This window comes from Capricornis sumatraensis, chromosome 2, assembly GCF_032405125.1.
Source record: "Capricornis sumatraensis isolate serow.1 chromosome 2, serow.2, whole genome shotgun sequence".
In the NCBI taxonomy this organism is placed as follows: domain Eukaryota; kingdom Metazoa; phylum Chordata; class Mammalia; order Artiodactyla; family Bovidae; genus Capricornis; species Capricornis sumatraensis.
Window position 1 is genome coordinate 15,908,831 of NC_091070.1, and position 26,974 is coordinate 15,935,804.

At 39.0% G+C, this 26,974-nt stretch overlaps 1 protein-coding gene across 1 annotated transcript in view; it reads right to left on the minus strand.

Annotated features, from left to right (window-relative positions):
- TTLL5 (tubulin tyrosine ligase like 5) overlaps positions 1-26,974 on the minus strand; it is a 309,724-nt gene that overhangs the window by 229,727 nt on the left and 53,023 nt on the right. Inside the window, exons 12-16 of the mRNA XM_068963929.1 lie at positions 19,014-19,095; positions 17,365-17,426; positions 16,105-16,199; positions 4,399-4,512; positions 4,088-4,179 (exon numbers count right to left, since the gene is read on the minus strand). Of these exons, the coding sequence (XP_068820030.1) occupies positions 4,088-4,179; positions 4,399-4,512; positions 16,105-16,199; positions 17,365-17,426; positions 19,014-19,095 (445 nt within the window). The remainder of the gene's footprint in view (positions 1-4,087; positions 4,180-4,398; positions 4,513-16,104; positions 16,200-17,364; positions 17,427-19,013; positions 19,096-26,974) is intronic.

Consider the following 26,974-nt stretch of genomic DNA (forward strand, 5'->3'; position numbering starts at 1 on the left):
GCCACTGCCCTTCTCCAGGGGAGCTTTCCGAACCAGGGATCAAACCCTCATCTCTCACATCTCGTACACTGACAGGCAGGTCCTCTACCACTAGCGCCACCGGGAAGCCCCAGGTAGGGCAAGGTTACAGGACACACGTGAAAGTGGAAGTTGCTCAGTCATGTCCAACTCTTTGTGACCCCATGGACTACACAGTCCATGGAATTCTCCAGGCCGGAATACTGGAGTGGGTAGCCTTTCCCTTCTCCAGGGGATCTTCCCAACTTAGGGATTGGACCCAGGTCTCCCACATTGCAGGCGGATTCTTTACCAGCTGAGCTATCAGGGAAGCCCCAATCAATACGGAAAAGTCAACTATATTCCTGTATACTAACAACAAACAATCAGACATTGAAATTAAAAAAACAAAATCAGTTACAATCGAATCAAAACATGTTAAATACTTAGGGAATAAATCTGACAAAAAAAATGTAAAAGATCTGTACACTGAACACCACAAAACACTGCTGAGAAAAATTAAAGATGACCTAAATAAATGGACAAATATACCTTGTTCATGGGCTGGAAGACTCAATATTGTTAAGATGTCAATTCTCTTCAAACTGATCTAGAGAGCCAATACAATCCCAATCAAAATCCCAAGCAGGCTTTTTCGTAGAAACTGACAAACTAATTCTAAAATCCAAATGGAAATGCAAATGATCTAGAATAGCCAAAACAACCTGGAAAAAGAGCAAAGTTAGAACAAGATTTTTTATAAAGCTACAGTAATCAAGACAGTGTGGTACTGTATTAGCACAAAGACAAAAAGATCAGTGGAACAGAATAAACAGTAAAGAAACAGTGGTTTTCCACAAAAGTGAAAAGACAGTTCAATGGACAAAAGGTAGTCTTTTCAAAAAATGGTGCAAAAACTATTGGATATCCATCTGGAAGAAAAAAGAACTATGATCCATATCTTGTACCATATACAAAAATTAACTCAAAATGGATCAGACTTAAATGTAAAACTTAAAACTATATCTAGAAGAAAACTTGAGATAGGCAAAAATTTCTTAGATGCCAAAGCACAGTAATTAAAACAAAAAAACTGGACTTAAAAATCACTGCTCCTGAAAAGCTACTATTTTAAGGATGAGAAGACAAGCAACATACTTGGGGGGGGGGGGGGGGGTGCGGTGGAAATCTTCTCAAAGCACACATCTGATAAAGGAATTATATCCAAAAAAGAAAAAGAACTCTCATAGCTCAATTATAACAAAATAAACTCATTTTAAAAATGGGCAAAATATCTAATCATCAAATGGCAAATAAGTACAGGAAGACATGCTCAACATCACTAATCATTAGGAAAATGCACGTGAAACCATGAGATATCACTACACCTCTCTTAGAGGAGCTGAAATTAAACTGGCCATACCAACTGGTGATGAGGATGTGGAGAGACTGAAGCTCTCATACATTTATGATAGGAATGCAAAATGGTAAAACCACATGGCAGTCTCTTAAAAAAGTTAAACATGTACAATGATATGACCCAGTCATTCCACAAGTAGGCATTTACCTAAGAGAAATGAAAACACATGTTTATACAAAAATTTCTATATAGATGCTCATACAGCCTTTCTTTACAATAACCAAAAAACTGGGAGGAAACTAAATGTTAATCAACAGAGGAGAGGATAAACAAATTCTGATATATGACTATTAACAAAATGCCACTTGACAATAAAAGGAAATTAAACCGATACATGCTATAACATGTATGAATCAAAAAATAATCTTGCCAGATAAAAAGAAAGATCAGCAAGTAAGAGGACAAGCAATAGAATTCCATATACGAAATCCTAGGAAAAGGAAATATCTCTTTATTGACAGAAAGCAGATCAGTAGCCACCTGGGACAGGAATAGGCAGGGCAGGGAAAGGAGGAACGGGAGAGAGGAATTACAAAGGAGGATAAAGAAACAGTTGGGAGTGATGTATATGTTCACTGTGTTGACTGCGGTGGGTAGTTTCGGGGATTTATACATATGCTATTTTATGAAATAGTACATTTGAATATGTGAATCTTATTGTATATCAATTATAACTCAACAAAGCTGTTAAAAATAACATGTACATGAAATAGCAAGCAATAAGTTTAATGTGTTCAAGATTTACACTGAAAACCATAAAACACTGCTAAGAGAAAGAAAGCAAAGAAGTCCTAAACAAATAGGGAAATGAGATATGTCATGTTTATGGATTTGGAAAATTCAATAACTGTTAAAACATCCACTTTCCCAAAATTAATCTATATGTTCAAGGTAATGCTAACCAAAAGTCAGCATAGAAACAGACAAAAAAATTCTAAAATTTCTTTGGAAATACAAAGGACACAAAATAGTCAAAATACTTCTGAAAAAGAACAAAGTTGGAAGACTTACACTACCTAATTTCAAGACTTAGTATAAAGCTACAGATATTAAGACAAACACATAGGTCAGTGAAACTGAATAAAGTCTAGAAATAGATAAATATATATTTCAATTAATTTTCAACAAAGATGCCAAGTTAAATTCAATAAGGTAATTTCAAAAAATGGTGCTGGAACAAATGGACATCCTTTTGGAAGGAACTTCAACCCTTACTTCACACCATACACTAAAAATTGAAACAATACATATCATAGACCTAAATATTAAAAGCCAAAATTATAAAACTTGTAGAAAAAAAAAAGAGAAAAGGCGTTGTGAACTTGGGGTTGCTAAAGCCTTAGAAAACACAAAATGCAAAAATCTTAAAAAAGAATTAGTCAATTGGATTTCATTAACATGTCAAACTTCTGTATTTTGAAAGCCACTGTTATAAAAATAAAAAGGCTAGCTACAGACTTGGAGAAATATTCACAATGTAAATATCTGGGAAAGGACTTATATCAAGAGCCCTTTATAACATAGAAATAAAAAAATAAAAATCTTAAAATTTAAAATGAAAAAAGAAAGATACAGAAACGGCCAATAGCACATGAATGCTCAATATCATTGTTCATCAGACAAAAACAAATTAAAACTACAAAGAAACACTACGCACACACACACACACACACACACACATACTAGAATGACTAAAATTAAAAAAGCTTGACAATACCAATTGCTAGCAAGGACAGGAAGCCAGTGGAACTCCCATACATCACTGGTAAAATGTAAAATGGTTCTTTCTCTTATCCCTTATCATATGACCCACCTATTCCACCCCTAGGTATTTATTCAAGAAACACAAAGTCATATATCCACACACAGACTTGTGCATGACTGTTTGTAACAGCAGCTTTCTTCACAACAGCCCCAAACTGGACACAATCCAAGTGTTCCACATAAACTATGCTATATTCATACAATGAAATGGTATGTAACAATAATAAGGAATGAACTGCCACTGTTTCACACAGCATGGACAATTCTCAAAATTATGCCAAACAAAAGAATGCAGACATCAAAAAATATATACTGTATGATTCTATTTGTATAAAATTCTAGAAAAACTATAGTGCTATAAAAAGCAAATCAGTAGCTATTTGAGGCTCAGTGTAATGAGAGGCACTGACTGTAAAGGAGCCTGAGAGGCCATCTGGAGGTAACGTAATGTTCTATATCTTGATTGTGGTGATTAAATTGATAGCTACATTTGTCAAAATTCATCACCAAACAAAATAAAATGGATGCATTTCATTGCATGAAAACTTGATCTCAACAATGATTAAAAATAAACAGTATATTGTTTATGTACGTATACAGAAGGTAAAAAAAAGTTTTTTTCAAATCAAGGTAATAATAACCACAAAATTTAGGACAGTATCTAACTCTGGGTTAGAGGGCTAGTAAGGAAGGAAGCAGGGAACTAGAAATAAGGGAGGAATGATGCACAAGTAGATTAAATTATCATTAAAGCTTTAGTTCTCCAGTGGAGTAATATTAATATTGTTACAAATAATTAAAATAAGAAAAGCACCAAGTGGAGAGCACTGATGATACTATGTCACAATTAATTCAATTCTCTGGACCTGAAGTACAGATTAAAAAAAAAAAAGGTAGTCACCTCACCCATATATTTCCCATGTCTCTGATGTAGGGAATATGCGAATAAATCCACCTCTCCGATCATTCTCTTCCTTCACCCTCCGTAAAACTTTGATCTACATGGAGGAAGAGAAAATAAAATGAACACCTATTTTGATAAATGTAATCTCTGTGGTTACAGGACAGAGTTATGACCCGGGAATATGCAAGAAGCATGAAGAGGCTATATCTCCCAGGTTCAGTGTAAGACAGGACTGTCACGAATATTTATGAATCACTAATTTTCACTGAACCCTGTGTTAACCCACAAAGGCCTGAAATGGAGTCATCTTTACCTCCTCCATTGACAGACCAAGCACAGAACCACCTAACTTCCCCGGCACCTTCTCCCGTGCTGAGCCCACAAGGTTTTTCATTTCTGCATCACTGGCGGAGAGTGGACGGGAACGCTAGGGAGAAGAAAAAAGAAAAACAAAAATGTATTGCCATCGTCTTTCTTTACTTCCCTCTAGTCAGTCCCTCAATACCACTATGTTTCATAATATGTATAAGCTCAAATCCAAAGCCCATTTTCTGTAATAGATCTCTTAGCCTGAAATCCTGGCAAACAGATAAAAGCTAGCAAATTCAAAGAAAAGAAGAGAAAAAAGGATAGAACGAAAACACTATGGGTTGAAAGAGACACACACACAAAAAAGATGTCCACATGGCTTTCTAAGCTAGTACTTACTCCTTATCTTGGTTTTGACATAAATCTAACAGTTTGAAAGATACGGGGGAAAAAATCTGAAAATAACTTCAATGTAAGATTAGAATGGCAATGCCAAAGAATGCTCAAACTACCACACAATTGCACTTATCTCACACGCTAGCAAAGTCATGCTCAAAATTCTCCAAGCAAGGCTTCAGCAATACGTGAACCGTGAACTTCCAGACGTTCAAGCTAGTTTTAGGAAAGGCAGAGGAACCAGAGATCAAATTGCCAACATTTGGTGGATCATCGAAAAAGCAAGAGAGTTCCAGAAAAACATCTATTTCTGCTTTATTGACTATGCCAAAGCCTTTGACTGTGTGGATCACAATAAACTGTGGAAAATTCTGAAAGAGATGGAAATACCAGACCACCTGACCTGCCGCTTGAGAAACCTATATGCAGGACAAGAAGCAACAGTTAGAACTGGACATGAAACAATAGACTGGTTCCAAACAGGACATGAAACAATAGACTGGTTCCAAACAGGAAAAGGACTACATCAAGGCTGTATATTGTCACCCTGCTTATTTAACCTCTATGCAGAGTACACCATGAGAAATGCTGGGCTGGAAGAAGCACAAGCTGGAATCAAGATTGCCAGGAGAAATATCAATAACCTCAGATATGCAGATGATATCACCCTTATAAAGAGGAGAGTGAAAAAGTTGGCTTAAAGCTCAACATTCAGAAAACGAAAATCATGGCATCTGGTCCCATCACTTCATGGGAAATAGATGGGAAAACAGTGGAAACAGTGTCAGACTTTATTTTTGGGGGCTCCAAAATCACTACAGATAGTGATTGCAGCTATGAAATTAAAAGACGCTTACTCCTTGGAAGGAAAGTTATGACCAACCTAGATAGAATATTAAAAAGCAGAGATACTACTTTGCCAACAAAGGTCTGTCTAGTCAAGGCTATGGTTTTTCCAGTGGTCCTGTATGGATGTGAGAGTCGGACTGTGAAGAAAGCTGAGTGCCGAAGAAATGATGCTTTTGAACTGTGGTGCTAGAGAAGACTCTTGAGAGTCCCTATCCTAAAGGATATCAGTCCTGGGTGTTCACTGGAAGGATTGATGCTGAAGCTGAAACTCCAATACTTTGGCCACCTCATGCAAGGAGTTGACTCACTGGAAAAGACTCTGATGCTGGGAGGGATTGGGGGCAGGAGGAGAAGGGGACGACAGAGGATGAGATGGCTGGATGGCATCACCGACTCGATGGACATGAGTTTGAGTAAACTCCAGGAGTTGGTGATGGACAGGGAGGCCTGGCACGCTGTGATTCATGGGGTTGCAAAGAGTCGGACACGACTGAGCGACGGAACTGAACTGAAGATTAGATATGTGTTTATTTCAGGAAGTCACTATATTCTTAACACTGGGGAAGGAGAGCTAGGAAAAGTGAGACATAAGACAGAAAAACAATGAGCAATCTGCTATGTCACAGATGGCAAAGTTGGACAGTGGGATGTTTCAGAACTTGAGGGGGAAATATTGAGATAAGAGTTATCAGTGATGTAGAAAAGAAATGTGAGCAAGGCTATGACTTGAAAAACACTGTAGCTGCTGGACTTCAGGAGACTTGTATCTAGAATGACTGCCTTGGGTACTCCAAGGAGGCACTTGGATCTGGCATGACTGCCTTGGGTACTCCAAGGAGGCACTCCAGTGGGTCATGCTCCTTATGGATCCCCAGAGATGATCAAGGCAACTTCAGCTTCTGAATGATGATCAGGAAGGTTGTCGGAGAACAAAAGTTTTAAGTGATTTTGATGTTATGAGAGCAGAGAAATATAAAGCCAACAAAGGAAGTCAGATGTATGAAACGTGAAAATAAACTATTATTTAAAAAAAAAAAAAGATGACTGATAACTAAATTAGCCAAGTGGGAATAAGGAATGAATAATCCAAGAAATAGGGGTGCAATTTGTCTAAGAGTCCAAGAAGTAACTGACCAGACAGAAGAAATCTTACTGTCAGGGACTATTGTTTATTTCCCTCTTTGTGTACACACTGTATGGAAAGGCTTTCTGACAACTCACTTTTGACATTTTTAGCTACACTCAATGGCAGTGGTTTAGTCGCTAAGTCGCGTCCAACTCACAACCCCACGGACTATATCCTGCCAGGCTCCTTTGTGCATGGGATTCTCCAGCCAAGAATACTAAAGTGGGCTGCCATTTCCTTTTCCAGGGGATCCTCTTGACCCAGGAATTGAGCCCAGGTCTCCTGCACTGCAGGCAGATCCTTTACCAACTGAGTTACAAGAGAAGCTCCTCAACAATACTCTCTGTTAAACTAAATGTTTGTGTTGCCCCAAAATTCATGCTGAAGCTCTAACCCACACAATGTGATGGTATTTGGAGATAGGGCTTTTCGGAGGTAAGTAGATGAGGACATGAGAATGAGGCACTGGTCTAATGAGATAAATACCTTGTAAACAAGAGTCACCAGGAAGCTTGTTCTCTCTCTCTCTCTGCCTGAATATGCACAAAGAGAACAGTGCAAGATGATGACCATCTACAAGCCGAAAAAAGAGGCCTCAGAACAAAACCTACCTTGCCAGCACATTGACCTTGAACTTCCCAGCCTTCAGAACTGTGAGAAATAGATTTCTGTGATTTAAGTCACCTGATCTATGGTATTTTATTATGGTTGCCCACACAGACTAATGTCTACCTGTATATGAATAACCATGACTGGCTTTATCTTTGGATGCAGGGAAGACCAATATACACTAATCTTCAAAACCAGCATGGAGTTATAAAACACAGATTTTCTGATAAGCAAATCCATCAAAGAAAAATCATGAAATCAGCATATACAAGCAATGAGTGAAGGCAGGAACTTTTCTCTCTTTAGCTTTTCCTGTGTTTCAGCATCTAGAACACTACTTAGCATGGAGTAGGAGATCAATAGATATTTTTTGAACAAACAAATAATGTGCTAACACACAGATCAACCACGGTTAGAATTAAAATTTGCAGAGAATTTTGGAAAAAGATTCAACTCCGTTCTAATCCCTGGAAATACATTACACAGCACATGTTGGGATTACAGGGAAATTAAGAAGAAAGTTTAAAAATTTAGGAAGGGAATCAATATAATCATTTTAAAAAATCTTAAAAGTGTGAGTTCTTATTCAGCATATAGTTTGGAAAAGCCAAAATACTAAATGGGTGTCTTGAGGACGTCTGTCATTTTCATACATTATTTACTATTTGCTAAAAAGACTTATCTACCTCACATGTCACAACATGACTTTGATCAGAAAGCCACTAGCAGTAAAACCTCCAAAGTCAAGTTGCCTTATCACCTCACAATAGTTAAAGATATCTTAAAGTCCTCTGAAATTATGAAAGAAGAGAATGTGAAGTCAGCATTCATTTTAATGATATAAATAAAAATAAAGATTAAGCATTTTAGAATAGAAAGAATGTTACTTTAAGATGCTGATTAACTGTATTACAAGGTCACTGATAAAAGTATTTTAAGAAACAGTTATTTGCCTATCAGAATAGTTTTAAGGAATGGTCATATTTATAAGAGCATGGATCAAGTCACTACTGATCCAGTCACTCATCTAATGAGCACCACCAATTAAAAAAATCTTTTTGTCTTTTTTTGTTTTTATTGTTCAATCTCTTGTCTTTATTAGGGGTTGTTTGCTTGTTTGTTGTTTATTTTTCTTTTTTTATCTTTTTAAACTTTTTTTTTGCTTTCCTAGGACCTAATTTTCATCTTTGTGGAACTACTTCATGATAGAGCGATACTGCTGGCTTCCAGAGACTGAGATTATGATGGTGCTGTCGCAGTCTTCCTCTACTCATCTAAGCCTGCTCCCCCAAACAAAGAATGAGCACCTCAAAAACCTTCCCAGTCATTTCCAGAGTTGTCACTGACCCACATTAACAATACTCACAGTACACAATCCTAACTCAAGCCACTGCATGCCTGTGTGAGTGTTATTTGAGTAGGGTGTGTAGGAATTCAAGCAGGTGCTCCTGGTCGGGGTACTCGGGAGGTTAGGAAAAGGAGGGGGTAATGGTGCTTGTTAGATGAATGCTCCAGCTGTTAACTTCCATGAACCAAGGTCTTTATTCTTTTACTGCCACAAATACCACAAGGCTGCAAAGAAAAGGTCAATGCTACTTCAAGAGAAAAAAAATGTGGCTGGAAACTCCTTTAATCTCTTCACCCATTTATCTCTGTGTCAACTATTAAGAAGGCTGAGAGGGGGCTTCCCTGGTGGTCCAGTGGCTAATACTTTGTGTTCCCAATGCAGGGGACCTGGGTTCAATCCCTGGTTGGGGAATATCCCACATGCTGCAATTAAGACCCAGCACAGCCAAATAAATATTTAAAAAAAAAAAAAAAAGAAGAAGAAGGCTGAGAGGGAGAAATATGAAGAGATGTAGCTCTTGAAATCTAGGTATGTCAAATGCTTCTCTAACATCCACCCAGGAGTCCTATGTCTTTGGAGAAGCCAATGGAAAATAATCAGATTAGAAAGTCAAAAATATTTTGCCAACTTCAGCTTTTCAATAAATTTGAAATTAGAGAGCAATTTTTTAATCTACATAATATCTGTTGTGCTGGTTCATAGAGAAATGTATTTATACAACAACAACAAAGCATTACTATTCCAGACCTACAAATACTTATTAATGAAATGAAGTCTTAACAAATGAATTATAGACAGAGGTAAGAGAAAAAGGGGAGAAGAAAGCATAATAAAGAAAAAAAGAAAGAAGAAAAATGCTTAAGAGTACCAAGGAGATACTTAGAAATTAAAAGCAAAGAAAAAAGAAATAAGGCTGACTTGAAAGGCCATCAGGATTGTCAAAAATAAGAGCAAAATAGTTTAAATACAAGCCATTCTGTGGTTTTGATTTTGGACACAAAAGCTCAGCTTCATTCTCCGGGTAGTAGATAGAATAAATCCACATACTCCAATGAACTGACTGACTACACTAAGGAAATAAGGCTCCTCTGAACTTAAAAAGAACCACTGCCTCTGGCTAGATGACCTAAGATTTAAACTACTGGGTTCTCAGATACACTTTAAACTGTCACAGTAAGAATTCTGCCATGCAACATGCATCTAAATTGTTAAAATATCATTAGTACAACTCAGGATACAGAACTACACCCAGAGACGAAACATGTACACATCTAACTTTCATTGCTAGGGAAGAACTGAAAAGTACCAGTTAGGAGAACTGGACAAATGCAGAAAATAAAAAAATGGTGAGGCATCCTCAAAGATATCAAAATTGAGGGGTTTAAAAAAATAATCTGTTTGAAAGAGAACACATGCAGAGAATAAAAAAATCTTCCAATGCAATTTTACAAAGTTTGGAATTCTGTGTTAAAAACACATAGATTAGAAATAAATCAATTTATATGTGATGCATCTTGCCACCAAGAAAATAAGAAGGACAAGTTTCAGAAGTGAACTGAATCACTGCTATCAAATGAAAGAAAATGAACAAAAAAAGACCACATGTGAACAAATCTGGGTGGAAATAGACCAAAAATGGCTAACAGAGAAGGCTTAAATATAATGATAACCAGAAGTACACTACTGAGAAATTAGGGGGGAAAAAAGAAAGCAAGTAGGTGTGTGTTACAGAATAAAAAGAGACATGTAGCATCTGAAAATGTGTAATAAACATAAGTCAGCAGGTCTGACAGACATGCATCTTGTTATTAACAGAACAGGCTTTAAAAACAAAAAAAAAGTTACCAAAACAACTTACAATTATATTTGAAAAATCATGGAGAACTGAGGAGATACTAAAGGATTAGAAAAAAACAAATGAGGCACCAATCTTCAAAAATGTAAGAAGTATGCTCCTGGTGATTACTGCCTGGTAAGTCTAACCTGAATCCCTAGTAAAATAATGGAACAAATATTAAAAGAAAAAAATCCATAAGCATTTAGAGTTTAATGGGTTCATAAAGAATTGCAGTATGGAGACTGCTTTATTTTAAAACATGCTTTAAAATTTTGATTTTTTGGACAAAACAACAAAAAGGAGGAAAAGCACAAATATATTTAATGTCTCTGGATGTTAGAGAAGCATCTGTGAAAATGTCATAGAATTTTTACTTTTAGTTTTATTTCCAATCAGGACTCAGTATCATGATATAATAAATAAAATATACCAATAAAAGCTGAACACAGTTAAAAGACAACTATAAGGTAAGATAAGTGGCAGTGAATCAAATTAGAAGGTGACTGGGTACTGATTAAGCACTGTTTAGAATATGTATTGGTGTCTGGTAGGATGAATAACAAATTAATTGGGTTAATTTGCATTTCTTGATGATAGTAAATGTGAAAAGACATGACTATAAATAAATGAATATCAAAATAACACCAGATACTGACAATGGAAAAAGGAAAACAAAATAGGACTCAAAAGTGTGAAGGGGGCTAAGTCTTCTGAGGGTTATCTGTGTGTCCAAAACTATCCCAAGTATTTTCCCTGTGTGTGATCATTCCTTTCTCAGCATAACTCCATTTGCGTATTACTACCCTCATTTGTAATGTAATTTGTGTAATACACAAATGGAATTATGCTAAGAAAGGAATGGGAGGAGCCTCTTGAGAGTCCCTTGGACTGCAACATTAAACTAGTCAATCCTTAAGGAAACCAACCCTGAATATTCATTGGAAGGACTGATGCTGAAGCAGAAGCTCCAATACTTTGGCCATCTGATGCAAAGAGCTAACTCATTGAAAAAGACCCTGATGCTGGGAAAGACTGAAGGGGAAAAGGGTGGCAGAGGATGAGATGGTTTGATAGCATCACTGACTCAGTGGACATGAATCTCAGCAAACTCTGGGAGATAGTAATGACACATAAGCCTGGTGTGCTGCAGCCCGTGGGGTTGCAAAGAGTCAGATACAATTTAGCGAATGAACACAAACCCTCATTTGATGGATGAGGGAAGTGAGCCTGAGACATAAACGAACTTGCTGAAGGTCTAAGAGTTAGTGACTGGCAGAGTTCAAATTCGAACCCAGGTCTATCTGACTTCAAAGTCCCTGTTCCTTCCACAAAACAATACCGCCTGCCTTGGAACACTAAAATATAATTTCTGTTGAGTGAAAAATATTAAACCATAGGCCTTCAAGGGAAAGGGGAAATGTAGAAAAAGATAATGGACAACAAGTAAAAAACTGTATCTTCAACAATCTGACAGCACCAAAAAAAGAAATGTTTACAGTCTAAATGGCCAGAGCTAAGAGTTTCTTTTCTTTTTTCACTGAGCTCCGATGAAACTATTGTAGACTTGAAAGTGTTTCATTAACAAAAAGACAGGGACACGGTAGAACATTGCAAAGGACAATAAGAGTTAAGAATTCAATATGTTTAAAACTGCCCAAATAAAGTCACAAAGCCATTGTGTCATGTAAGCAGTGCTGAAATGCCTAACCACTAGAGTGAGGGCTTGCTCGTCCACAGGTTGTTTGCAACTTATGAAAATTCAAGCAATAGAGGCAGAACAGAATTAAAAGGGGTAATGGGACATTAAGGTTAGAATTCCATATCAAAGACACTTCTTTGGAGTCAAGTTCAGAAGGCTATGAAATGGTACTTTAATGTTCTCCTTAAAGAGGTTAGGTCAAGAGATATGTAGAGTATAAGGTCTTTGAAATCAACAGCCTTGGGTTATGCTTGTTTTTTTTGTTTGCCATGGAGAGGAGCTTGCACATTTAGGTACCTGCTAAAATACAAAACACCATTACAGAGTTTTGAATCCCACCAGTTAAACAACCAAACTTGTATTACAAAACTATGCTAATCAGTTACCAAATATTAGACAACACACCAAGTCTTTTCTTCTCCTTCATTTCTTGAATTCATATATACCATGTAAATCACTTTATCAAAAATAATAGCTAGGAAACTTACAATTCAAGCTTCCAAGCTTGAAAGAATCTGTATCAGAGAGTACAAACACCAAAATAAATATATACGGAGCCTTTTACTAAAAGATTAATAATTGCAAGTGACACATTTATGAATGGGAACATCTACATCCTTCATATCAACACATCAAATAGCGGGAGTAGTCCCCTCACTACTATCCTATCACTTCAAAAAGATGCAAAAGAAAATCTGCATAGAAGACAGCGACAGTATATCTCACATACTAACAAGAACAGAAAGAAGACAAATGCTGATCATTTAGAGACTGAGATCAAATATTTTGTGTTTATTTTATAGGTAGTATCTAAGAATAGTAATGATGGCAGTGTTTCTAAGATTCATGACTACATATCACTACACATAAGAAAAGGCTTCTGTTAAAAAAAAAAAAAATTATAGCCCAATATCCAGTGTGAAAACACTTCCAACATTAAGCTACTGACAAGGGTATGTTTCATAAGACACTTGAACAAATGAAAGGTGGCCTGTGAACGATGGTATTTCCTTTCTGGAATATTTTAGTCAAAGCCACAGATATGCCTCTAAACTGTGTTCATCATCTGAATTCAGCTGCCTCCATCACAGCATGATCACTACCAGAAAAAGAGGATTCAGGAATTCCTGCAACCTCTACTTTTATATACTACATCTGAAAAGATCTCAGCATTCATTTTCACTTATTCTATTTTACATTGTTAAACTATTTAAAGAGCAGGTGCATGAAATATATGCTGTGAAACGGTGAAGCTAAAAGGCTTTCCATCTGGGGAATGAAGATAAAAGTTTGAATGAACTCTCCAAATGATCCAGAACTTACCTGCTTGACGGTTGATGACTGAAACTGTGCAGATACTGGACGCTATAAAAGACAGAAAAATGGAATAAAGCCTTATCTTCTCCTAACATGTCTATATTTTCCAACTCCTACATCTAATATAAAAAAGAAAAAAATAATCTCCAAGCAGAGAACAAAAGCCAAAGCCCTATATTTTGCACTTGAAAGATTAGAGCATTTATTATTTTTCACACTGCATTCTCCTGTGGTATAACTATTCCAGTTTCACCTTCTCACCACTGAGAACTCAATCCTACTGTCACATACTGAAGATCCTGAAGTTATTAGTCCACCTGGTAAAATGGTCTCATACAGTACATGGAAATAATCTACAGCTTCTTAAGCCTTTAAGTAATTATCCTGTGGACTGCTCATGGATAAAGTCACACTGTTACCTACCAGTTAGCAGAGCAAACAGTGAATAGGTTCTTCACTATTTGCAAAGTCACCAATAAAAGCTGACAGGCAAGCTAAGAAAAGGGATCAATTCATCCAAGATTGACATACAGCTATTCCTAGAGTAGAACTTGCAGAAACTCTGTTAAAGCTGCACAGAAACATTCGTAATATTTTATACACAATCCTTTGACTCACAGATACTGCAGAAAACAATTTAAAGGAACATGTGCGACTGCCTCAATTCAGTTTTCCTAGTACACCTAGGTTAACCCTCTACTTTTCTTGCTAAAAGTTAAAAAAAACCCTTTGACCTGTGATGCACTACTGATCAGGACTTCCCCAGTGGCTCAGCGGTAAAGAATTCACCTGCAGTGCAGGAGACACCAGAGGTGAGGGTTCCATCCCTGCGTCAGGAGGACCCCCTGGAGGAGGGCATGGCAACCCACTCAGGTATGCTTGCCTGGAGAATCCCATGGACACAGGAGCCTGGCAGGCTACAGTCCATGGGGTTGCAAAGAGTCGGACACGACTGAAGCGACTGAGCGCGTGCGCACGCGCACACACACACACACACGTACAACTGATCAAGTACAACACTGCTGCATGATTTTGCTTCTAATCTAATACTGCTTAAAATATGGTTCACCTTGTTCTATACTACAGCACTGATACTAATAGGGAATAATTTGAAAGCAAGAGGTCACAGGCAACCTGCAAACTAAATCCAGCTCACCGACATACCATGTTTCATTTGTGAAGTATTATTTTTTAAATTGAACTTGTTGTCAGTATTTTAAAATAACATTCCTGATTTCTCTAGAAAGTAAGAATATCTGCCAACTCACAGCAGCAATCAGCTAAAGCACAGAAGTAAAAGAGTTAATGTGAAGCATGCACTAACCCACTTTACTGCAGTCACAGGACTCACGTATCATACCTGGCCCTATTTACTCTGCAATCCTCAGAGGCATTTTGAGGTTTCCAACCCTGTTCTAATGAAAAGCTATCTGAATAAATAATGGTATGTAAGCTTAGCAAACAGAAGTAGCAGTACTCTAAATGAGACCAGCAAACAAAGGAAGAGGAGTGGGAGGGATAAAAGGGAGAGACGGAGGGCTACAGTGGAGGTGGGAGAACGTAGGAGGGAAAAAATAAGGGAAAGATGAGGAATGGGGAGAAATAGCAGCTGTTTCTGCCTTCAAAGAGCTTACAGTCTCGCAGAGGAGTACTGGACAATTTAAAGGCAACAAATCAATGAAGGCAAAACAATGCAGTTGAGAACCAGTAAATAATGTTGCAATGAAAAGAAGAGGCCATGAAAGAATGGAATGGATTTAATAAGAAATGGTCTCCAAACTTCTAAGCAGGTAAGGTAATCAGTCCAGATAGGAAGAGAGGAGGAAAGGGGACCTTTTGGATAAGAAGAAAGGTTCAAGGCAAAGAGACATAAGTGGAAACTAGCCGGGTCTAGATGGGCAGGGACTGATCAGATGATGGAATGGATAAACCATCAGACAGCTGACTGATTTACCTGGAACAAAAATGCAGAGTACACAAAGACTGGAGCAACACTGGGTCAAATGAAGTTTCAGACACGCCCGCGAAGCTCTCTGCAGGCATTTAGCTCATTTAAGTTCAATCAGCACCTCATGATCACTGAGGGTCCTTGTGAAGAGAATCGCATGTAGAGAAGATATTATTTCAATTGAGCATCTTCTCTGCAAAGCTAGCCTGAAGATCATAAAGAATGCAGCAGAGTGGTGACGAGAAATTTGCAGAATCCCTCCCTGTGCCTCATTTATGAGTATATCAATGTGAAAAGACTGGGAGCAATTTTTGAAAAGAGACAGAAAGAAAAAAGAAAAGATAATGGAAAAGGAAGCCAAAAGAAAAGAAAGACAAAAAGCAGAAAGTAAGATGGTTTGAAAGCATTAAAAGCGTAAGCTATTAGCCATGGCTGAATATAACTGCCTCCTGTCTAGAATGGTGCCCCAATTCTCCTGCTGTAAGTGACCTTCTAATCATAGTGCTTCAGCTCACTTATTGACAACAGCTGCCACTTTACAATAAGCTTCCTGGGGGCTTCCTGCTGCTGGAACTTTTTACCTGAGGTTTCTGGAAAGGGTTTCGCCTGGAAGACTCAAACGTGGGGTAAATTGGCCGGGTTGATGTCCGCTGGGCAGGATCTTGACACACAAACCCTGAATGGGGAATGGGAAACATTAAAACTGCCATTTGCTAAGAAATTAGAAGGTTTAGCTGCACCTTTCCTTTTGATGAACAAGCTCGGTTTCACTGCCATAAATCTGATAAAGCTCCATCTTGAAGAGGATTAGGCATGACTCTCCCATACACATCCTCCTCTTGAACTTTGAACTATCACGACTGGAGTGAACAAGAAAGGAAAATATGCAGATCAATCAGCCTTCCTGGTTGGGGAACCGATATGTGATTCTGATGGACAAAGAGATGAAGACTTTCGATGACCTTCAGATAAAAGTTCACTTAAAAACACACAGTTGTTAATAAAGACAAATTATTTTAAAGTGGCTTCCTGGATGGTGACTGGAAAATAACAGTGTTGGTTTTTACCAGGAGAATCCAGAAGCAAGTGAGGGGTCTTGTCCTGTTATAGGATCCACTTCTGGAACGGCTAAAAGTGGTCTACTACTGGCAAGTTCCAAAATACGCATTGTAGATTCTCCATGGCTTAAGAAATTAGGCTTGGGCTAATTTCACTTATTTCCTAAAAACAAGCAGACTCTCATCCAAGGAGAATGGGGTAGCAAAGTTTTACAGCATTTGCTGGTACATCAAGGGCTAGTTCAAGTGCATTTTATTATGTGTTTTTGGGCTACTTAAAACAACAACAACAACAACAACCCTAAACCCACAACATACCCACTTGGCAGCCCATCTCCATCTCAAAGTTTTATCTACTCACAAAGGGATTTTTTCCTTGGCTTGCTTCAGTTGTAACTACTACAGAAGAGATTGTGTTGACACCAGTAAAGACTGCATAGCAGAAACATAGCCAGTCTCCTTGGTAACAAAGCCTCTTCAGTGGGTTTCACTATCTCAGCTCAGGGCAAAATATATTTTCTCCAGGTCTTTGCTTAATTCTCTTCCTCAGCTCATGATTCCTGTGCCCCAGGAATTAGGTCTCAGCCCTAGCTGTGGTTCAGCCTCAGGGCAGGAAGGAGCCAGGGGGTGTAGAAACATATAAACACTTCCCTGAAAATATAATTTTTGAGTACAAAACATTCAGTATGTCTGAAGAACTGCCAGTTGGCAACACATATACACTCTGCCAGAATCAATGCTCTACTTCACATTTATGAGTCTTCAGAAAAGAATACTACTCACCTACAACAGTGAACATATCTGAGATCATACTGGCTTTAATCTTTAGGTCCAGAGGTGCATCACTAACAGAATAAAGCAAGAGAAGAGCAATTGATAATTTTATAGGTTAAGAGAATAGCTGCCCTTAACAGCCCTCAATGTAAGAGAGCTACCAAATGTCAGTGAGGAACAACACATAAAGTACATCAAATCCATGGGGGGAAAAAAATCTGGGCAAAAATTCTAGACATAAAAGCCTGGTGTCAAGCTCATCCTCTGTAAGGCAGGCCTAGCTCTAAGGCGCTGACCCACTGACACGCCAACCTTTTTATTCCAGAAGGTCTTGTTTGCACAGGGTCATGAACACTGCTTTATCACTGTGGATTTTAGAGGTTCAGATTTTTAATATGCTCTTTTATTAGCATGAAAAAATAATCATTCAAATTATTTTTTACTGCTGTGATCATCAAATCACACTCACATGCAAGAGAAGGAACTTGGGTTATCTTTGCACTTTTTTAAGACTTCATTTTCCATTCTAAATCAATCTCCCTAAGATTGTATGCTTGCAAATTAAAGCAAAAAATAATAATAATAATACAAACTGTAGCAAAGTATCACCAGAGGATACAGCAGGAACCCACATGGAAACAGAAACAACAAAGCCTCCCTGGCTTTGTTGGGAAAGTGCGGGGCCTCCCTGTGGTGATGAGGCAATGCTGGCTTTGGGGTTGAGGTGTTCCCCCAGAAACCAGATTCCTCTAACCCCTTACCCTGGGGCTCTCTAACACTGTATGATGTGCATTGCCAGGAAATTTACAAAACACTGACTTAACCTAAGTATAGCACAACATCTGAAGCGTCTGTATTATCCAGCTCTACACCTTATAATTGGGGTGAAGCCAAACCCCCATCCAACCAAGTAGTCGGTCTGTCTTTATTTGATTACTTGGCATTTTGCCAACATTTTTCATTGTTAAAAATGCAGCAGCTGGGTGGTCTCTGGCATAAATCTCTAGGGTTTTCTAGCTGTTTAGAGAAGCATATAACTAACAGAAACTCTGGCTGTAGCCACAGATAGAAGCAGAGTCTTCTCTGGTATTGGAAAATAAGTTTCTTTCCTTCTTCTAAACGATGGGTTAAAAATAATTTTTTAAAATGTCTCAAGATTTTAGACTTTAATCTAGGATGGATAACACCAGGACATGGACTGGGTAAAAGGACCAGATATTATTTACACACTCCTAGGCCCAGCTCTATACCTTTATGATATGTGTGGGTTAGAGCATGTATAAACTTTTGGTAACAAAAGAAATATATCTCATGTATTTCTTTACCCTTAGCTAAACACCTACAAAGCTTAAAAAAAGTGTGAGAGGGAATGCAGTGGAGATGAAAATGAAAGAAGCATCCCTAGAAGCCCAACAAGACAGTAAACAGAGATTGCAAATGGACTAGTAAGACAGAGGTCTATGGTTGCAATACGGACTCTGATAATCTGCCACAAATCCCCTAAATTTAGAAATTCTAATCATCTCAGTCTAATAAAGAAGGAGGAGAGGGAAATCTCCTAGTGCCAAAAGAAATGACTGCCCCCCCCCAAAAAAAAGTGTTTTAGTGTTGCTTATTGAAGGTTTGTCCTTTTCTAGTTAATGGAACAGACCACTTACCAGGCCAAAGAAGGAGAGAGATTCACTTCCAACAACCATGGCTTCAGGGTAGAATCTATGAGCACGTCAAAGCCATAGAGTTCTAGAAATACAACATAACACAATACACAAAATCATTTTCCATGTCACAACCAAACAAAGGTCTGGAAGCCAATCCAGTCAACTTCCATCAATGGCCTAGAAACTTGCTGAGTATCCAGAGACAGTAGATGCAGAGAACTTTCAAGTCCAAGAGAAATTAATCAAGTGTCTAGAGATAATAATGCTCCATGGTTTCCATCATCCACTGCTGACATTTCTGAGTTCTATACAGAAAGTTAACTGACTCTAAAAGTTAACAAGCATGATTCTGGTGCTGTGCAGAAGGCTAACAAAAATGTTACGAAAAGGAATGCAACAAGTGCATCTAATATCAATGCTGCCTTGGGCTTGTTTTGGGTTGTCCTTCTCCACCACACTCTGAAAACAGGAAAATCTACTGAAGGCATCTCTCTGGGATCTTCCCATCACACTTTTTTAAACCAAGACCTAAACCAAAAAAAAAAAGCACTAAAGAAAAAGAGGCATAAATCTATTTGTTCTTTCCCCTCTAAGGTTCCAATTCCCCTTTGAAGATAGAAAATATAATATATCAGCCCAACAGAGAAAGACAGAAGAGCAAGGAGGGAGCTAATGGCAGCCAAGCAGGACTACGACGGCTCGCAAGAAGGGAAGGAGCCAAGGATCAAATTGCCCTTGCTAATTCTTGTCCCGTAAGTCCCCAACTGTTACAAAGCCAGAACCAGGAGCTGGCTCTTCTCCTGGAATGCAGGATGACAGGCTAACTTGGAACCTTAGCTGGCAACCTTTACTCTCATTATCATTATCAACGAGGCCCTCTCCACAGTCCTCGGTATACACACATCAAATGCATCAGACTTTCCGAAGTCCCACTCATTCTCAAACATCCCACTCTGTGTCCCTCAAATAAACTGTTTGCACACGCCTTCTTTGCAAGAGAAAAGACTAGCTTCCTGACAATTCAACCAGAGCTCACAGGCCACACAGCTCACACCCATGGAATACAACCAAGTATTTTCCAGAAATTCATTTTGAGGTAAATTTCTTTACTTCAAGAACTTCTCCATTTCTCAATCCTCTCAGACACACAGAAGAACAAATGGGAGTTTCTAAAAAGATGATGCCGAAGACTACCTTCTAGAACATGGAAGTGTGGTGCCATGGGAATCTAGGGACCTGGGCCCTCCTCACCACACTGCCCTTCACTCCCTGTGGAGCCTGAGAGGATCATCTCTCTCCCTCATATTTATTAGCATGCTCTGGCTTCCCTTATCCTCTATCAATCACCATTTGTTGATATCTGTATGCTCAGTTAATCTATAAAAAGAATTCCTACTTAAGCAACATAGATTCAGGTAGATATGCATTTTTTAACTCTCTCTCAGGAAAAGTTTTCAGGAAGGAGTTGGTTTCCATAGTACTTATTTAGGATTCCATTTAATTTACAAAAATAATCACAAACTATAAGACAGTCTGAGACAGGATTCACCCTCATGTAACTACACCAAAATCATATATTATCAAAACTTTAAAGGTGTAAAGAAAAGAAAGCTCCTTTACCTATCTTTTTTTTTTTTTTGTAGCATACTTGTAGCTTTTATGGCCAGTACATTCTTTTGACTATTTTACCCAATCTTCAATTATTTCCATAGAATATTCCCCCTTTAATTTGAGAAAAATCTTTCTGTGACACAGCACTAGTAAAGGCATTTAAGAGGAAAAAACTGACTACAAAAACTACAAATCCATGTTAACGTTACACAAGCAGAGGTAAGTACAATAGGCATCTGATTCAAGAAAAACATTCTCTTCAGTTTTTGAAAGCTGAAGCACAGGATTCAACTATTTCATAAACTGGTAAAATTAACAATAACAATAATAGCTTAAGGAACAGGACAAGAATAATGACTGATGCACATATTGATCAGATTTGCAGAATCAGCCACAAATGAACACAAATTGAAATCAGAAAAACAAGCAGTAAGACCCGTTATTTAAACACCTCACAATAAGCAGTCAACATATTTATTTAACTCTTTCTCAAATTTAGAGGTAAATTCCAAGACTCTCAGTAGAAAGGCTGTGAAACCAGTAATGTGGAAAGTAAGAGAAAAAAAAAGAAAAGAAAAAAAAACCCAAAGAGAGACACAACACCCTTTATCAGTTCAGTTCAGTTGCTCAGTTTGTCCGACTCTCTGCAACCCCATGGACTGTAGCACTCCAGGCTTCCCTGTCCATTGCCAACTCAGGTGAATAAAACCCACCAGTGCTAAATGATCTCAAAATCAACTCTGAACCTAACCAACATCTGTACCCAGAGATATACAGATGTGTGACAGCATCATAGCACACTGCAAAGCCCAGGTCACCTGAGAGGCTAGAGCTGGAGGAGAGGACTGGGGTGGCAGAGAGCACTTGTATCAGGGTTATCTCTTACAGCGATCAATTTGACTTAATCAAAACCATTTGCTTCCTTGGCAGGCTACGAGAGTCCTTATAGCAAATCTTTTAACTTAGGCTTAGTCTTTTCTCTGGCTATTACAGATTTTAAAAGGTAAAAAGCATCAATAAGTTGCACTGAGAATATTAAACTTCCTCACCTTTTGATGTATGTTTTAGCAGCAGTGTCTACAATTTGAAAAATTCAGTTATCCATGATGACATACACCAGTGTTCCTGTCATTAAAAGGTGCAGGCAAGCTAGGCTTCTCCAGTGCTGAGAGCTAACTTTCTTGGTTCCTCTGTGTTGTCTCCATCGTGACCAAAAAACAAGTATCTTCAAAGGACTGTTGCTAGCACCTTACTCAACAATGTTTCCCCAAGAAAATTTTCCTTGGAGAGGTACAGTTCCTTCAACCCCAGCCAAAACAAAACAAACTTGCAAATCTGACTGGTGCATGGTAAGAAGCAGCCTGACTCCAGCTCACATTTTACATTAGTGCCCTTATCCCCCTATTTCTTTCAAGCAGTCTCTTAGAAAGCAATCTACACTTAGCCGCATTCATTTCTTAATGCCTGTTGACTCTCCCGCCCAGAGCAATTTGCTTCTGTTGCCATTCTGTAATAACTGACTGTTCTCACTATGATCCCAAAGACCACCTTGCTGCTTTACGCCCAAGCACCTAAAAACTGCTGACCACCCCTTACTTATTGGAACCTTCCTCTCCCTGGTTCCAGGACACTGCTCTCATCTGACTGTCCTCCTCCTTTCTCTGTGTCCTCCGTCCCTTCTCTTCTGCCCAGCTAGTCACTGGTAGGTTTGCTCAGGGTGGCATCCTCAGCTCTCTTCCCTTCTCAGTTCTACTGCTCTTCTCGGTTGCTCTCATACATTCTCGTAGCTGCAATTAATATTATGGTGATGACATTCAAATCTCTGTCTTTAATCCAGGGTCTCCCAGACAGCAAATCCATAAATCCAAACGCCGTCCAGACAGCTTCACTAGGATATCCCACAGGTACTCGACGCTCAACAAAACATAGCTCGATATCTTCTCCCAAAACTTTGTTTGCTTCCCACTGTTCTTCATCTTGGAAAACCCCACGCACTAGTCGCCTATGCTAAAGACACTCTTCACCACCTGCCAAATCCAACACATTATCATATCTCTTTCTCTGTTTCTCTTTAGTCTATCTTCTATATTCCCCTTTGAGGTAAAATTTACATATTTAATGAAATGGACAGATCTTAAGTGTGCTATTTGATGAGTCTTGTTACATCCATAAAACCCACACTCGTATCAACACACACAGAACACTTCCATCACCCCAGAAAGATCCCTCATGCCCCTTCCTGGTAAATACCCTGCTCCCTGTTGCCACACCACCAGAAACTATTATTCTTATTTATTATACCAGGGATCAGTTTTGCCTATTCTAGAGTTTCATATAAATGGATGCACTCTTTTGAGTCTGACTTTTCTCATTTAGTATCCTTTTGAGGTTCAGCCGTCTATCATTATTTTTTATTTGAAGACAGGTTTACTGAGGTGTAATTTACACACAATAAAGTTCACCCTTTTGAATTATAGTTTGATGAATTTTGACAAATGTATGGTTACTCACCATCACCAATATGTAGAACAATTCTATCACAAATGTTCCCTTTGTCCCTTTGCAGTCAATCCTCTCTCCCGGTCCACTGGCAATTATGATCTGATTTCTGCCTTTTCCAAAAGTCAAATAAATGGAATCACAAAGTATGTAGCCTTCTGAGAGTGGCTTCTTTCACTTAGCACTGTGCATGTGAGATTTATCTATGTCATCACACATGTCAATAATGTAATTCATTCCTTTTACTGCTCAGTAGTATTCCATTTTATAGACCACAATTTGTTTATCTATTCAACGGCTGATAGACATCTGGGCTGCTTCCAATTTTTGGCGACTATAAATAAAACTGCTTTGCACATTCGTGTAAAGCTATCCGCATGAACATATGGTCTCATTTTTCTTGGGTAGGTACCTAGGAATGGGAGTGCTGGGTCATGTGGCTAAGTGTATATTGTCACTGTGTTCCTCCTACTGCCAAATCACTTCCCTAGCACTAGTCTCTCCCTATTGTAGTCCATTCTCCACGTGGCCATCAGAATTATGTTCTAAGACACAAATCTAACAGTCAGACGGAGAGACAGGCAGTGAATCAGCCCAGCAATAGACTCTAATGTCAGGCTGGTTCCTGGAGGACTATAGCCACTTCATGGGGCTTTCTGGGTGGCTCAGTAGTAAAGAATCCATCTGCAGTGCAGAAGGATCCAGGAGACACTGGTTCAATCCCTGCGTGGGGAAGATCCCCTGGAGGAGGGCATGGCAACCCACTTGAGTATTCTTGCCTGGAGAATCCCAAGGACAGAGGAGCCTGGCGGGCTACAGTCCACAGGGTTGCAAAGACCTAAACACGACTGAAGCGACTGAACAACAACACAGTGATGTTATACAGTATTCCCTCTGTCATAATTCTGTCATCCAAAGCTTTGGGTCAAGTCATGATAAAAGTTAAAGGAAAAACAGTAATCCTGTTTTTCCACTGCTCAAAAAACTCCATAGCTGGTTACTGTCTACAGGATGAATTTATACATGCCAGTGCTTTATAAGGAGCAGGAAATGGCAACCCACTCCAGCATTCTTGCCAGGATGATGCCATGGACAGAGAAGCCTGGAAGGCTACAGTCCCTGGGGTCGCAAAGAGTCGGACAGGACTGAGTGACTGAGCGTAGTGCCCTAAACTACTTCCATAACCTTGTCTCTCACTACCTAATCCAACTCGGGCTACAGCTAGTCACACTGAACTTTTCATTCCAAAACGTCCCACTTCCTGTCATGACACTGCATTCTGCGTGTCATATTCCCTCCGCTAGGAATGGCTCTCTCTGGCGCCCCAAGGCATAGAGCTGCTGACATTTCACTCTACTACTTGTCCTGAAATGTGTTGTTTCATGTCTGCTTATCTCCACCGCTCGAGGACAGAGGTCATGTCTCATTCACTGCTCTATACCAAACAGCCTGTACTATACAAAGCACACAGGAAGCAATCGAGAAATACTGATTTTAAAAAAAGAAGAAAAAAAAAATTTTTTAATGTAAAACACTACAATTTTTGAGAAAGACAAAATAATTTGCAGCTGCTTCCTAAAAATAACCCTAACCAGAAGACTTAATACTCATAATAAAGTCACCAATTACAAAGAAATAGGAGACATTTTAATTAAAAATTTTATATATTAAGGAGAAATTTAATAAAAAGAAGCTTAGAATGGGAGGAGGGAAAAAAAAAAAGATTTAACAGAGAAAATAACAGTGCATCCAAGTCCTAAGAGACTTCCAAACATATCATACCGTTAGTTCTGGAAATCAACCTACTAACGCTCCCCAGAAAAAAAGTCCTAGCTGAAGCTGTAATCCTTGAAATTGGAAAGTGCTGACATTAGCCAGTGCTCGCTGTCAGTCAAATGCTATTGTATAAAGGAAATTCTTTTCACCTTGGCTTTGGATTGGAATTAAAAATCTAAGAAGGAAGACTCTATCTGGGGTCCAGCAGGAAAATTTGGGGGGAAAAAAAACATAAGAGAATCCCACAGAAAAATGAACTAAATAAAAGAAAAAGCCCAGAGCCAATTTGTGAACTAGTCCAATAAATCACCATGATATGCAGAGGTGGCCTTGAAGGGAACATCCAGAAGGCGGCATTATGGTAAAGAATCTGCCTGCCAATGGAGGAGATGCAAGGGAGGTGGGTTTGATCCCTGGGTTGGGAAGATCCCCTGGAGTAGGAAATGGCAGCCCATTCCAGTATTCTGGCCTGGAAAATTCCATGGACAAAGGCGCCTAGCGGGCGACAGTCCACAGGGTCACAAACAGCTGGATGCGACTAAGCATGCACGCACGTACACACGTACTGTTGATTAGAACAGAAAGAGGCCTTTTTTAGGCCTGATCTGTTAAAAAGGATGATATCATTTTTCCTGAGATCTAGTTACAGGAGAGCAGAGGGAGAATCCAGGATATGAGGCGTGCCAAAAATGGCTGGACGCACCAGAACTTGTATTTATGTGGGTGGAGAGTGAGCCAGAGAGACCTGGCTTTCAAACTTGGCTTTGCCATTTATTAACAGCATGACCTGGGACAAATTATTTAACCTCTCTGAATCTTTTTTCCTTGTCTATAAAACATGAGTAATAAATACCAACAAAACTGTTATGAGGACTAAAGGAAATAGCCAGTGAAGTGCGCCTGACAAACAGTAGGTGCTTTCTTCTAAGTCCCTTCTACAGTAAACTTCCCTTCCCATCTAAACAGAAGCATTTGATTAGCCAGAAAAGAAAATTATCTCAAAAAGTGAACTGTTTGATGACTTTCATTATTCTTTTTATTGGTCAAGTAGTTTACATTATAAAATGTATGCTGCCCACTGTCAGTCCTTCAGCAAATATTTCTGACCAGCCCTACTTTAAGAATGTCAGTTTAGGGGTTTCCCTGGTGGTCCAGTGGTTAAAAAAATCTGCCTTGCAATGCAGGGGACATGAGTTCGATCCCTGGTCCAGAAAGATCCCACATGCCACAGAGTCACTTAAGTCTGTGAGTCACAACTACTGAGCCTGCCCACCTAGAGCCCATGCTCAGCAACAAGAGACGCCTACGTGCTGCAACTAGAGGGTAGCCCCCAGTCTCTGTAACTGGAGACGGCCCGAGCAGCCGTGAAGGCCTGGCGCAGCCAAAAATGAATAAATTTTGAAAAAGAAAAAAAAGAAGAACATCAGCATAATTACCCTGTGAAATAGTCTTAAACAACATCAATAAAAGGCCAAACCAGCATACATTCCACAAAACAGGATATATTGAACATGGTGGTGGTGGTTTAGTTGCTAAGTCGTGTCTGACTCTTGTGATACCGTGGACTGTAGCCTGCCAGGTTCCTCTGTCCATGGGATTCTCCAGGAAAGAATACTGCAGTGGGCTGCCATTTCCTTCTCCAGAGGATCTTCCCCACTCAGGAACTGAACTCAGGTCTCCTGCATTGCAGGCAGATTCTTTACCGACTGAGCTATGAGGGAAGTCCTTATATTGAGCAGTTTGTCCTGAAAAATGAAATCACCAGTCTCTGACCTAAATGAGGCCAGTCTGATCAACTCTACAAGTGGCAGGACAGCTGGTTCATACGCTCTCGGGCTAGAGGACCGGGGTCATAGCTTGTTACTTCAGCCATCCTCATACACACAGATGAAACCACTGTCAGCAGCAGCATCTTTAAAGGATAGCTAACATCCTGTTGTTTTTGGCTGCTTTTCTCCAACTGCTCAAAAAAAAATTAAAAAAGAAAAAAAAGCTGTTCTCATAGCCAGTTATCTCACATTGCAAATTTCCTAAGCATATTTAAAGGGTTGCTGTTTAAGCATATATTTCACATG